General features: G+C 41.1%; 1 protein-coding gene across 2 annotated transcripts in view; it reads left to right on the forward strand.

Annotated features, from left to right (window-relative positions):
- The first annotated feature begins 2,807 nt into the window (after positions 1 to 2,807).
- Positions 2,808 to 15,578, forward strand: part of matcap2 (microtubule associated tyrosine carboxypeptidase 2) — a 71,680-nt gene continuing 58,909 nt past the window's right edge. The window contains exons 1-2 of one of the 2 annotated variants that reach the window (XM_072283059.1): positions 2,808 to 2,939; positions 3,087 to 3,191. In XM_072283059.1, the coding sequence (XP_072139160.1) occupies positions 3,167 to 3,191 (25 nt within the window). In that variant the 5' untranslated portion in view covers positions 2,808 to 2,939; positions 3,087 to 3,166. The remainder of the gene's footprint in view (positions 2,940 to 3,086; positions 3,192 to 15,578) is intronic. The other variant, XM_072283060.1, reaches the window with a different exon arrangement.

A 15,578-nucleotide genomic window follows, 5' to 3' on the forward strand; every position in this document is an offset into this window, starting at 1 on the left:
TGAAGGGGATTCAGGGGAGGTTCACGAGAATGATTCTGAGAATGAATAGCTTATTATCTGGGCCTTTACTCACTGGAATTTTGAAGAATGAGAAAAGATCTCATTTAAACCTATTGAATGTTGAAAGGTCTAGATAGGGTAGAGGATGGTGTGGGAGCCTAGGACCAGAAGCCACAGCCTCAGAATAGAGGAGCATCCATTTAGAATAAGACAAGGGGGAATTTGTTTCACCAGAGTGTGGTTAATCTGTGGAATTCCTTGCCACAGTTGGTTGTGGAGGCCAGGTCATCGGCTGTCTTTAAGGGGGAGCTTAACAGGTTCTTGATTAGTCAGAGCTTTGATTAGAAAGGTTTCAGGGAGAAGGTAGGAAAATGGGGTTCCATGGTTTTCTTTGTTTCATGGCTGTCTGTGGAGAAGAATAATCTCAGGGTTAAATACTGCATATGTACTTTGATAATAAATGTACTTTGAATCTTTCAGAGGGTAAGGGATCAGCCATGATGAAATGGCAAAGCAGACTTGATGGCCTGAATGGCCTAATTCTGCTCCTATATCTTATGGTCTTATGGAATGTGTGTTATAGTGAGATGAGGAAAAAAAAGATGAATCTCCAAAGCTCTCCATTGGTGGGGGTTGACCATGGATGTTGAATGCTAGCCATCTACGTGCAAGCCAGTATGCAGGCCAGGGTAGTACAACATGAAGAGCAAGCTGTTGCCCATGCAGCAGACACCCCTCTCCACGCAGCAGATGAATCCAATGGAAAGGCAGAGATCGATACAACTTAGGACCAGCAGTGGTGCATGAATTGCCGGTCAGCGTTGAATTCAATGTAGGTCTACCTTAGGGGTTTAAACCCAGGTTTTTCCCCAGGGTTTACTCCTGAAGCCTTCTCTTTGAGTGGGTATAGCTGCAAGGCAGCTGAGGTTTGAGATCAGAGTTCTCCTTTTTCTAGATGAAAGCCAAACATAGCTGATGAGCCCCATCTGCTTGGAGCAACTGGTTTTAACCCACCTTTGCCCCTTCTGCTGTGAGTAGAAACCGTACCGCTGCGCTTATTAGCTAAGCCACACATGAAAGCCAGGAGCTGAACTTGGTTATCGGAGGCTATTTGAGACACATTCCATTGGGAACATTTAATAGGTAGTGGGAGCATACCCCCAACCCCCGGCTATGACAACTTTAGAAAAAAACCTTAAGATGAGACTGGAGAAGATGAAATTAAGAAAAGCTAAATAAGTACTCATAAATGTTATATAAAATATGACATAATAGGGGATACTATGTGGAGAAAGAAACAAAGTTAACATTTCAGGAAATGATCAGAACCAGCCCGGCTTTGATCTAAAATTAAAAGTTAAGAAACTGGAATCATGCTGGAAATTTGCAATTGGAGCATAAATAATGTTGAGGATACAGTATTCCACAGTTTAGGAGCATTAATATACTTTCAGGTCAATGCCTTTACAAATTCAAACGCTTTAAATTACAGAGAAGAGTGCAGGGCCAAGAGAACTAAGGGAACACCTGTGATAGGATGCTTAGGGAGAATGAATCATGGAAGTGCTTGGTATTTCCAGAATTCCCTATTATTTCAGGTTTTAATGTTTTGTATCTCACCTGAAACATTATCTCTGCTTCTAGATGCTGCCTGCTCTGCTGAGTATTTCCAATATTTTTATATTTTTATTATGATTTGATATTATTTTACAATGAATAACCAGAAACAATGTTTAGTTTGGGTAAATGAACGTGGTAATGTTGATTGAGAGATAAATCTTGACCAGCACATTGTGAAGTGTGTGACAGAAAAGGTGTGTAAGAAAGACGATGTTACTGTGGTCAAACTTACTTACTGCTTGTTCCACCGCTTGTGTTTAGGGTAGTAATGAAGGTCCAAGGATTGTTCATTGCATTTTTAGTAACAACTGAAGGACTGGTGGACCACTCTCAGTCTGGCCTCTATCTTTAGACCTGTTTGGCATGGGTGACCTTACCAAGAGCAGAAGCACAAAGCCCTGACTCCAGCCAACAGAGCTCTCTGAGTCACTGAGGTATCGCACGCCTCCAAACCTTCTGTCAAGGTTGTGGTCCTCTTAGAAGTACAGTGATGTTGGAGGACTTTAATATGCCAGTAGATCCTGCAAATATCACAGCGAAAGTCAGGGATGTAAATAGCCATTTTTACTAGTACTGTACTCCAGCTGTGCATATGTCACTAAAGGAAATAGTTTCCCACAATATTCTTGATTTCATGTTAAATAGTTTCTCCATGCGAGACCTGTAAATTTCTACAAAAATGTATTTACCATAGCCAATTAAAACCCTGCAAATCAGTAAATGCACAAGTTGCCCATTCTGGGCACCCAACTGCATTTTAAACATCTTTGTTGCTTCTACCTCTATTAACTTGCTTGGCCGATTATTGTGTTATTTACCATCCTTTAGACTCTTTTAAAACAATGTAGTCTGATCTCAAATGTTTCTATTCTGCTGAAATAATGTCTTGATTTATAGATTCGGTACAATTATTTATTATGATTTATCATTAAAGCATTAATTTCCGAATGAACTCTAAATTTTGATTTTAAACTAGAATGAGCACCCTGCCCCTTGCGTGAATTGCCTTCAGGTCTCCGGAGAGTAAGTGCGTCCAAACATTTTGTATTTGAATCAAAACTTTGGATGCACTGCAACGAATATTAGATCTCATCATCAAAGCGGAATGCACAACGCGTTTTCAAGTTACCACGTCACAGAGCATCGAATTATGACGCAATAATTAGGTTACCTTGGGAACGACGGCGGGACACCGGAGAGAGGAACGTGAGAATGACAGACTGGGAGTCGGGGACGCGCGTTATGGGGCAGCTGGAGTCTGCGGCAATCCTGCGCAACTAAGTGGGGCGAAACACAGGCCACCGAGACACGGTTTGGAGGTTTTAAACTTTAAAGTGCTAGAGTTGCGTGCAAATTGCAGTCCCGCACCATGCATTTAACGACGATTGATCGAGTCGGGGACGCTGTTGCTCCATTTTTATTGTGCGCGCACTATTCATTTCTGTTTATGTATCTTTCTCTGCCAGTGTGAGCAAAGAATCCCGAACAGTTTCGTCTGCTGCTTCAAGTGGGTCCGTCTTCCACTTACCAGTTGCGGTTGCCAGGCATGCTGGAATCAATCCGAGTAACCGGTACGTGTCACTTCCTGTACTGGGGATGCGAAGGGGAAGGAAAATGTTTAGGTATTAATCTTGGGGGGGGGGGGGGGTGTCTTGCTCTGTTATTCGGTGTCTCCCCCCCCCCCGCTAATTTGGACAGTTAAAGAAAGAAATTTGGAATCACATCCGTCGCATTGCAGTTTTCAGTGGTGCGGTGGATCAATATTTTATCGCTGATTTCACCCATTGCATTGAGGACTGTTATTAGTGTTTGAGTTTGCAGTAGCATTTTTTTCCCGTTAGTCTAGTTTTAAATTGCGGTATAGTATGTATGTAACATGCACCTTTAAATGCTGAGCGCTACGACATCGCTGTCACCCACGGTGCAGACCCATTTACCCCCAATGATCAGTTGAGATGTGAGTCGCATAATGAGGTGGTTCGGTTATTCACAAGATGGTGTTTTAAAGGGATATCGTCCTAACATTTGAAAAAAAATTTTGCCCATTTACGTCATTTGCCGTGCTTCGCGATTGTGTAGTTTAAAAAAAACATAACTCTATTGTCAAACTGCAAATGAAAACAATATTTCATGTGCAGTTTAACAATAGTGTTATGTTTGATTTTTTTTTCTTTTCTAAAAATACTAAAAGTAGGAAAGTTTTGTTACTGTGAATTGAGTAGAAAATCTCTTGGTGAAAAATACCGTGCAGAGGACATATTATACAGTATGCATCAGATACAGTGTCTTGTAATTTGGCCCCCAACCTTTTTGTTCATGTAAATAAGTATCACAACCAGGGATTTTGATCAATTAAACAGAGAATTTTTATTTGTGAATCATATGCTCCTCGTTTCACAGTTAACCCCCCCCCCAAAAAAAGGGAAATTGTAAAACATGAAACACTAAACATTCAAAAACTGTAATGTCAGCACTTCTGAAGTATTCATCCCCCTTTGCTTCATACTTCATTGAACCACCTCTCCCAGCTATTACAACCAATAGTATTTTTGGATAAGTCTTTATTAGCTTTGCACAACATGATGGAGCAAAATTTGCCCATTCCTCCTTGCGAAATTGCTCTAGCTATGCCAGGTTAGTTGGGGAGTGGTGGTAGACAGTATTTTTAAGGTCTTGACAGAGATGTTTGATTGGGTTAAGGTCAGGACTCTGACTGGGCCACTCAAGAATATCAATTTTCTTTATTTGAATCTACTTGATGGTTGCTCTGGAAATGTGCTTTGGGTTGTTGGCCTGCTGAAAGACAAAATTCCTCCCCAGTTTAAGCTTTATGACAGAGGCTAGCAGGTTCTTATCCAGGATCTCTCTGCATTCAGTAGCATTCATCTTCCCATCAATGTTGATCCGATTTCCAGTCCCTGCTACTGAAAAGCATCAGCGTAGCATGATGCTACCTCCACCATACTTTATGCAGTAGCAATGGTGTGACCTGATGGATGCGCAGTGTTAGATTTATGCCACACATACCGCTTAGTGTCGAGGCCAAGAAGTTCCACTTTAGTCTCATCCAACCACAAGACCTTCTTCCACATCTTTGGTATCTTCAAAGTGATAATTTGCAAAGTATTTACGGGCAATGATATTAAATTTTACTTTAGCCAGGGCTTCTTCCTTGCTACTCTTCTGTAAATGCCCTGTTTGTGCAAGGCCTTTGAGATTGTGGAGCCATGAACTCCATCTCCAGTTGCAGCCACTGGCCTCTGCAGCTCACTCAGAGTGATTGTTGGCACCACAGTAGCCTATCATACAAGTGTCATTCTTCTCTGATGATGTAGTTTAGAGGGGCGGCCTGACCTAGACAATGGTTTCATATTATTTCCACTTCTTCACCATGGACTACACTGAGCTCAGTGCCTTTGAGATGATCTTGTTCCCTTTGCCAGATTTATTCTTCTCTATTGTTATTTCCCTGACTTGCAATGAATGCTCTTTTGTCTTCATTTTGGTTTGGCCTTTTGAAAATCTTCCATACTGTTGGACCTTACAGATTGAGGGGGTGCTTACTCTTGTGAATTAATTGAAAACAGGTGATCCTCCAATTTTCTACTCACTAATTTAGGTGACTTGTATGGTAATATATTGTACCTGAAGAAAGCTAATGTAGAAATTACAAAGGGAATAAGTATTTTTTCAGCCCCATAATTTCATATTTTTATTCTCATTCACCATCCAGACAATATCCTGGTAAACTGCTTCTGTACTCTTTCCTAAAGCCTTGACATTTTTCCTGTAGTGTGGTGACCATAACTGCACATTACTCCAAATTTGGCTTGAACAAGGTTTTATAAATGTTTTGCCAATTTTTATGTGCAGTGCCTGGCCCATGAAGGCAAGGATGCTGTACACTTTCTTTGTACCCTATTGTTGAGTTTTGTAACTTCAAAACATTAAACTAATTCAAAGGAAGACACAAGTGAAACATGAGTGTAACTTCGAGTTTACTTTAAACGAAGCACGCATGTATCATGTAGTGTAATGGCAATGCAATTTACATATTTATACCTAATCCATAATGAACTAGTTAAATGAATAATATTTAATCAAACATATATGTACGCACATGTAAAAGATAACTCAAATATTAGTGAAATATTAAATACACAACACTCCTCCCTGCTTAGCTAAAAACTCCAACTCAATAGAGAATGCATCTCAACTATATACACAGTATATTATATATATGACTAACATCTACAAACATCTGCAGCACAGTAAGTTTTAAATTGTCCCATTCGGGCCTAAAGATTTAATTGCTATGGCAGATTTCTTACTCTTGTGGAATGATGTCTTTCCAGACTGGGCAGGTGAGACTTGTGCCTGTGGGGAAAAAAATCTCAGGTTCTGGAGCCTTCTCTGTGGTGGTTGTAGGAGTTGACTTTGAGACTGCAGGAAAGTGGTTCTGACAGCTTTCTTTTTCCTTTTTCTTCTAGATTGTGCATTTTGATCTTGGGAGCGTGCATTTACCTCACTGGAGCATTCCCTTATTAATACTTCTATTGCTTGGTTTCCTCATCCACAACATCATCTATGTTCATATCTCAATTGACTCCTTTCTTTTTGGCCTTCCATTCCTCCAGCTGGACTCCGGTCTTGACATCTACATTTACAAGCAGCTTAATGTCTCACACTTAAAATCCTTGCAATAGCCTTAATGTATGCAGATTTCATTCTGTTTCTTGCAGCTTTTCTGAAGCTCCTTAAACTAAGACACATTTTGCAAGTAGCTGCCTGATCAACATATCAGAAGCTTTCTCAGATATGTTGCTTACAAAAACTGTGGTAGTCGGACACTTTCATGATTGCCCTAAACAGCATGGTCCTTCCTTGGTCCAATATGCTTTCCAAATAGAGGCACAGAGATTGGCACCAACACCTGTTTGTCCATTCATGGTATACAGCTTTGAAATGTTTGTGGCATCATCCAGTACCTATCTAAATTTGCTTTCAGTTGGCTTCATTGCAGGGGACGTGGCGTGCAAGTTGTGGATGGATCTCCAATCAAGTTGTGGTTGTCTCAGCAAATCATGCCCCTGCAATGCTGGTCCTCCAGGTTTTACCACATACAAGCTCAATGTGGCTTGTTGGTTGTTGTATTTCACTATTATGAATGTCATTCCCATAGGGATTATCCTTTCTCCAGTGTAAATTCAATGTAAATGTAACTTTAGTGTTAGATATATGCAGGTTTCAGTTTAGTATCTTTGAAATACTGTTTAAACTCATTTTGTGGAATGACTTAAACAGCTGAGCCAGTGTCTAATTCCATTTTAATTAATTTGCTGTTCACTTCTGGTGTAAGCCACTTTGCTTCTATGTTGTTAACTTTCACATTGTAAATCTCAAGGTTCCTCAGTCCTGTCACTTTCATCATTTTCATAATTTTCATCAACAACATGCAGATTAGTGCTCTTTTTGAAACTACAACTTTTTAGCTTTTTTCTCTTCCCTGTGCAATCTATTTATTTTTATCTGCCCAACACCCTCTTTATATGTGTCCTACTTCGTTGCATTTTCTGCAAACTTTTATCTCTAAACCAGCGTTTGTTTGGTGTATGTGAGCCCCTGCCACAACGCTAACACAATTTAGGCCTCCTGTCCCATGACCCCCTCATATCCCTTTTGCCAATCAACTGTCCAGCTCTTGGCTCCATCCCTCCCCCTCCTGTCTTCTCCTATCATTTCGCATCTCCCCCTCCCCCTCCCACTTTAAAATCTCTTACTAGCTCATCTTTAAGTTAGTCCTGACGAAGGGTCTCAGCCCGAAACGTCGACTATACTTCTTCCTAGAGATGCTGCCTGGCCTGCGGCGTTCACCAGCAACTTTTATGTGTGTTGCTTGAATTTCCAGCATCTGCAGATTTCCTCGTGTTTACAATTTGTTCAACCAGGCTGATTCCTTTTTGGACATTGCAATTTTGTTCATGCTCACGTTCATCCCAGACTACAACTGAGTTGCATCTCTTCTTGCTGTTTCCATTGATACAGCAATTTGAACTGCTTGTTTAAATGTAAACACAAAATAATCTGCAGATGCTGTTGTCAAAGGAACACTCACAATGCGCTGGAAGAACTCAGCAGGTCAGTCAGCATCAGTTGAAAAGATTAGTCCATGTTTCGGGCCAAAACCCTTCGTCAGGACTGAAGGAAGAACTTTGGGGAGGGTTTGAAGAATGCTGGTAGTTGAAAAAAACAGTAATTTTAAAGACAAAGGGGTGGGGGAGGGGAAGCAGGGAGGTGATTGGCAGGAGAACAATGTGAAGTAGTAGAAGGAGGCGGAACTATGAGGGAGGTGATGTGAAATAGGGATAGAGGAAGGGAGGGGGAGGGAATTACCAGAAGTTGGAGAATTCTACGTTCATACCAAGGGGCTGGAGACTACCTAGACGGTATATGAGATGTAGCTCCTCCAACCTGAGTTTAGCCTCATCATGGCAGTAGAGGAGGCCATGTATGGACAGTCTGTGCTCCATTCTGGTACTGCTCCCCAACTTTTCCTTCGATACATTGAGGACTACGTTGGTGCTGCTTCCTGCACCCATGCTAAGCTCATCAATTTCATCGACTTTACTTCAAACTTCCACCCAGCCCTCAAATTCACTTGGTCTATCTCTGACACTTCTCTCCCCTTTCTCGATGTCTCGGTCTCCATCTCTGGAGACAGACTGTCCACTGACATCTTCTGCAAGCCCACTGACTCTCATAACTACCTCGACTATACCTCTTCCCACCCCGCCACATGCAAAAATGCCATTCCCTATTCCCAGTTCCTCCGTCTCCGCCGCATCTGCTCCCAGGATGAGGCTTTCCGTTCCAGGACATCTCAAATGTCCTCTTTCTTTAAGGATCGTGGTTTCCCTTCTATGGTGATCAATGATGCCCTCACCCGCATCTCCTCCATTTCCCGCACTTCGGCCCTCACCCCATCTTCCCACCACCACAACAGGGACAGAGTTCCCCTTGTCCTCACCTACCACCCCACCAGCCTCCAGATCCAGCACATTATCCTCCGCAACTTCCGCCACCTTCAACAGGACCCCACCACTAAGCACATCTTTCCCTCTCCACCCCTCTCCGCTTTCCGCAGGGATCGATCCCTCCGCGACTCACTTATCCACACGTCCATCCCCACGGGTCTCCTACCCGGCACTTATCCCTGTAAGCGTAAGTACTACACCTGTCCCAGACCTCCTGTCTTGCCACGATTCAGGGCCCCAAACAGTCCTTCCAGGTGAAGCAACACTTCACTTGCGAATCTGTTGGGGTCATCTATTGCATCCGGTGCTCCCGGTGCGGCCTCCTCTACATCGGTGAAACCCAACGCAGATTGGAGGACTGCTTCGTCGAGCACCTCCACTCCGTCCGCCACAACAGACAGGATCTCCCGGTAGCCTCCCACTTCAACTCTGCTTCCCATTCCCATTCAGACATGTCCATACATAGCCTCCTGTACTGCCATGATGAGGCTAAACTCAGGTTGGAGGAGCAACACCACATATACCGTCTAGGTAGTCTCCAGCCCCTTGGTATGAACATAGAATTCTCCAACTTCCGGTAATTCCCTTCCCCTCCCTTCCTCTATCCCTATTTCACATTACCTCCCTCATAGTTCCGCCTCCTTCTACTACTTCGCATTGTTCTCCTGCCAATCATCTCCCTGCTTCCCTTTCCCCACCCCTTTGTCTTTAAAATTACTGTTTTTTTCAACTACCAGCATTCTTCAAACCCTCCCCAAAGTTCTTCCTTCAGTCCTGACGAAGGGTTTCAGCCTGAAACGTCGACTAATCTTTTCAACTGATGCTAACTGACCTGCTGAGTTCCTCCAGCGCATTGTGAGTGTTTAAATGTAAGTTGTGCTTCAGTTAGAAGCTGTTTTTTTAAAATATGCTTTCTTGTAAGATTCCACAAACTAACCGATATCTCTATGCATCATTACACCCATTACAGAACTGACAATGCTCAAACAATTGCTTCAATTCAGCCACAAGTAGACTCCCCTTCTTTATGATTCTGCCTATGAAACTTATAGCATTCTGCACTCAACAATGGCCATGGTTCTGAATGCTTCTCTGGTTTGGTTGGAGCAGTCAGAAACTTCAAATCACATTGCATGCCTTTAAACCCATGCACTTAGCAAAATTGGTACTTGTTTCTCATTGGCTATTTCATTTGCTTCAGAATACTGTTGAATAAGCTCAGTATACATATTCCAGTTATCACACACATCAATTTTTCTGATGTAGCCAGCCATTTGTTTTTTTTTTAAATTATCACCCGGTAATCACTCTTTATGAACCTGCGATTTCTTCCATTTTCTGCCTTTTTTCAAACTTGGCAGTCTCTGTATATGCTGGGCTGTATTTCTTTTCACTCAGCATTCCTTGCTGTGTTTGTTTTTGCCTCAAATGTCTCATTACACTTTCAACAGGTTGGTAGCTGCTTTGGGTTTGTTTTAAAATGTACCTCATTGCCAGTGTTGTGTGTTATAACTTTAAAACATTAAGCGGATTCAAAGGATGACAGGGGAATCTGAAATGTGAGTCTAACTTCGAGTTTACTTTAACTGAGGCACATGCATATTGCAAAGTAGCGTGCTGACATATGCAATTCACGTATTTATATACATATAACCCATAATTATTCAAACAAACAAGAATGCTTGATCAAATAAATATAATATTATACAAATATTACTGATGTATTAAATACATAACACCCATCCCTTATGTTAACACTTACAGGGCCTTACGGATGATCACCCCAAGATCCCCCTCTATCTCATTCCTCTTAAGGACCCTGCCATCTTTCTCTACACTTACCCCTTGCACCTATCTCTCAAAATGCATCAGCCTTGCTCCTGTCTGGGTTAAACTCTATATCTGCCATTTCTCAGCCCAAATTTCTAATTGACTTATATCCTCCTGTATCCTTTGACAACTTTCCATACTATTTGCATTTTCTGCATCTTTTTGTGTCATCTGTAGACTTGCTAATCAGGCTACCTGTATTTTCATTATGAATACAGAGGTCCAAGCACTGGTCATTATTTAAGGAAGCCTACTAGATTAATTTCTGGATTGTGTACATTGACTTACAAAGAAAGGGTGTACAAGTTGGGCTTGTTTCTAACAGATTTTGGAAGAGAGAGGATATCATTAGCTTTTGGATTTTTGATAGGTCTTGACAGGATGGATGTTTGAAGTGTCTCGCCTTGTTTGAGAAATTAGAACTAGAATTCAATATTTGAAGTTAAGGGGATTCTCTTTCAACATCAAGATGGAACTTAAGCAAAAAAATCTGTTTAGTTTAGCCGTCTGAAGTAAAACAAAAATGCTTGAAACACTCAGCAGGTCAAACAGTAACCCAACAGAGGGAGAGAATTAAGGTTTTAGGTAGATGGTGGAGAGTAACAATCATGAAAATATTGCTGTTTTCCTATTTGATCTGACTAAGTTTATGGAGTGGGCCTTTTATTTTAGGAAAAGAAACAATATTTGGAGTTTGGTTTGAAAAAAAGCTAGTGAAGTAGAAAAAAAAGTAGTGACTGAGGGGTCATCAGAAGTAGAATTAGACTAGATACTTTAAGTTGTATTGACCTGATAGGCTGAGCCCCTATTTCTTTAAGATGGGGGGTTATATGGGAGGCAGGGTTTGAGGGTCGGCACAACATTGTGGGCCAAAGGGCCTGTACTGTGCTGTACTATTCTATGTTCTTTGCTGTTCAAGCATTGCCTAATTTTTAACACAACAGTTCCCAACCTGGGGTCCACATACCCCCTGGTTAATGGTAAGGGTCCATGGCATAAAAAGTTGATGATCCCTGCTCTAAAAGGTTAATAAATTTCATTTCATAAAGCACACACAGTCTTTCCCTAGCCTGTAGGTAAGCTAATTTGAGAATCCAGGCACAAAACACTGCAGTTGATTCTTAAGCGCTGTCATAAATTAACTAGCAAGCATTCAGATGTATCAAATTGCTGCATAAAAATGTAATGAGAATAAAGGTGGATAGATGGTGCAGGATCAACATTGGTACTGGACCTGGAACAGTACTACACAGTCAGCCCTGCAAAGCTGTCTTCATGATCGCTGGGGAAATTCTGTGATTAAGCAGACAGCACCCTGTAGTGTCACACATTTTCTTTCCAGCAGCATTCCAGTTTCCTCCATCATGATCCCTGGATACGCTCGTTCCACTGACAAGCCAACCTATCAAACCTGGTGGCACTATGATGTAAGTTACTCAGATAAAGAAGCATAGTTTTGGACATCGTCAAGATTGACTGAAGGAAATTGTAGGCAAATGGAAAATCCTTCCATTAGAATCCATTAGTTTGTTCAGATGAAGAATCAGTAGCCCTCAATGTAAAAAAACACAAAATAAATACTCAGGAGTGCTGCAGTGTCAGACTTCAATGTGTGACACAGTTAATGACTTTGTAGCAGTACTGTTAAATGAGCTAATTGAATCATGCTGGACATCACTCCTAGATAGGATCTGTAGTCAGAGAACCAGCATGAGAAATAATCCTGCTTGACCCTGAACAGAGACACTTCGAACATTGTCAGGATTGTTTGAAATAATCATCTCTGGTCATTGTTGAGCTGTAATCTCATTATTACATTGCACATAACACAAGAGGATATAAGCAATGAGGGTCTAACTGAATGGAGTTATGACATAAGCTTTGGCATGTACAGGCAAACCCAATATTACAGGGGAGGGGTGGCATTGAAGTAGAGCTTCACGCTTCAAGAAATTGTTTATTTACCTTTTTTTGCATAAATTCTGTGAATTAATTCTATTCTGTATTTGGGTATGCTGTGACAGTGAATTTGCTGTATAATCAGATCAAAGTTGTAAGGCAGGGATTCATGACCTTTTTTCTGCCATGGATCAATACCATTAAGCAAAGGGGCTATGGACCCCAGGTTGGAAACCCTACTGCAAGGTCTTGTTGTGTCCATTCATGAGTGTTCATGGACTATTAAACAAATACAAAGAAGATTCCATTAACAACCCCATTCTCAATGGAGTCTGGCTACTGAGTTCAAAAAGAGTGAAGTGTGTAGAATCTTCTCTTGAATAAATACGTTATCAAGGAGCCTTAGTAAAATAGAAGTCGGTGGAAATGAGGAAGCAATTAGACTCTTAACTAGAACAAGGGAAGATTATTGTGGCTATTGGAGGTCAGTTATCCCAGAAACAGGATATCACCATAAGAATTCCTTAATGCATTGTGTACGCTCAAGTATTTTGTGCTGCGTGACCTTCCTTCTAAATAAAGGATGTTTATTAGCAAGTGCTTGACATTGGCTTCAATTTTGGAAAGAGTCATGGACCACTAGAGCACAGAAACTAGACCTTCAGTCGTCCTCATCCGTGCCAACTATTAGTCTTCCTTGTCCCATTGGCCCAGACCTGAACCATAGCCTTCCATCCCCCTCCTGTCTTACCCAAAATTCTCTTAAATGTTGAAATGGAACCTGCATTCACCACTTTGGCTGACAGCTTGTTCCATACTTTCACCATCCTCTGAAGAAAGAAGTTCCACCTCAGGATCATCTTGTATATTTCACCTTTCACCCTTAACTTAAGAACTTCAGTTCTAGTCTTGCCCAACCTCCGTGGAAAAAGCCTGCTTGCATTTACTTTGTCTTAACCCTCAATACCTAGGTAATAATTATAGCAATACCTACGTCAGGCTGCTGTTTATTGACAGCTCAGTGTTCAACACAACCATACCCTCAGTTCTAATCAACAAGCTCCAAATCCTGAGTCTCTGTACCTCCCTCAGCAACTGGATCCTTGATTTCTTCATCAGGAGACCACAGTCTGTGCGGATTGGAAAGAACATCTCCTCCTTGTTGGCAGTCAACACTGGTGCACCTCAGGGATGTGTGCTTAGCCCACTGCTCTGTTCCCTGTCCACCCACGATTGGGTGTTTAGCTGAAGTGCCAACTATAAGTTTGCTGATGACACAACTATTGTTGCCATAATCTCAGATGGTGATGAGGAGGCGTACAGGAGTGGGACGATCAGCTGGTTGAGCGGTGTTACAGCAACAACCTTGCACTTGGCTTCAGTAAGACCAAGGAATTGGTTGTGGACTTCATGAAGGGGAAGTCAAGTCCTGAACAAGGGACCAGAAGTGAAAAGTGTGAGTTCAAGTTCTTGTGTGTCAGCATCTCTGAGGATCTATCCCCAACCCAATATATTGATACAATTACATTGAAACCATGGCAGCGGCTATATTTCATTAAGAGTTTGAGGCAAATTGGTTTGTCACCTAAGACCCTGCTTCACCATCTGGTATGGAGGGCCACTGCACAGGATCAGAAAAAGCTGCAGGAAGTTATCTTAGCCAGCTCCATCATGGGCAGTGGCCTCCCCAGCATCCAAATTATCTTCAAGAGGTGATGCCTCAAAAAGGCAGCATCTATCATTAAGGACCCCATCACCCTGGACACGCCCTCTTCTCATTGCTACCGTCTACTGTGGGAGGAGGTAAAGCAGCTTGAGGACACACACTCAATGTTTCAGGAACAGCTTCTTCTCCTTTGCCATCCTATTTCTGAATGGACAGTGAATCCATGAACACTACCCCACTTTTTTATTCCTCTGTTTGCACTACTTAATTAACTTTCTTTTATACACTTTATAATTTTTATTATTATGTATTGCAATAGATATAACAGATGTGACAAGTGGAAGGATGGCCCAATGGCAGAAAGGAGTATTTGGGTGAGAAGTGAAAGGTACTCCAGATCCTGAAATCAAATTCCAGCTCTTCAGAAACAAGATTAGGAAAGTAGGATTGAAATTCTATAGTAATTGAATAGGAACACCAAAGCTGGAAAAGTATAAAATAATTATAGAGACACATGAGGTATGATGGGCATTGTGAAACTGTACTTCATTGGTTCAGAGCAAAATTGATGCATTATCTGAGACATTGGTAATCTTAGTTATTAGAGTAATTAAAGCATACAACAGGCTGACTAGGCTGCACTACCAGCATTAAATAATTGAATCGCAGACCAACTGAATAAGCCAGTCCATGCTCCTGTGATCTTTTTCAGTTGAAAACTTCACCATTGCAAATGCACAGAACTTTTTATTTATCTATTTACTTTGTTCTTTTGAGTTGAACTGACTGCACACTTTTATATATACTTTACAAACATGCATAATGTGCAAATATGTATCAATTGGTTGTCTTCTAAATTAATTATTTTATAGATTTTTTTTTTATTTTGCTTGTGTGGTTGGAACTGGTCTCCAGATATTGATGTAACCCAATAGGATACTGGTCTATTGATTACCATACTACTATTCCCTATATAGAAATTATTAGATGTTGTTATTTTTAATATATAATAATTCCTGTATTAAGAATATAAGGCATTCCTAAATTTTGTATGTTTAGGAATGTTCTATATTTTAAACAAACTGGATTAGCAACAGTTTACATTAATAGAGTATGTTTAATACAATTTAAAATCCACTCGGCCTTTGAGAAGCGCACTATAATTAAGCTAAATTGGAAGATTTCTTTTTCCACACTGATCTATCCCACTGGATATCTAATAGGCAGAATCAGCCTCATTACAAAATACAGTTACCAATATGTTTTAATGCTTTCATGTTTTCTATCTATTCGATGTTTGTATTCCCTTGCATCTATTGCCCTATTTCCTGCAGAAGTAAAAAGTGGGTGTTTATTATTTAAGTTCCCTGTAACAACATTGTTAGTGTGTCCCCTTGTTTCCCCTTTCTCTCTGGTTTCCTGCGGTCAGCAGTAGATCGTTGCTGTTTGTCTCAATCCATGATCTAAACTGAAGCCTCATTTACATTCTAGAAAACTGGAATAATCTGAATGCTGGTGTTCATTTACAT

Source organism: Mobula birostris, chromosome 19 (genome assembly GCF_030028105.1).
Source record: "Mobula birostris isolate sMobBir1 chromosome 19, sMobBir1.hap1, whole genome shotgun sequence".
Classification (NCBI taxonomy): domain Eukaryota; kingdom Metazoa; phylum Chordata; class Chondrichthyes; order Myliobatiformes; family Myliobatidae; genus Mobula; species Mobula birostris.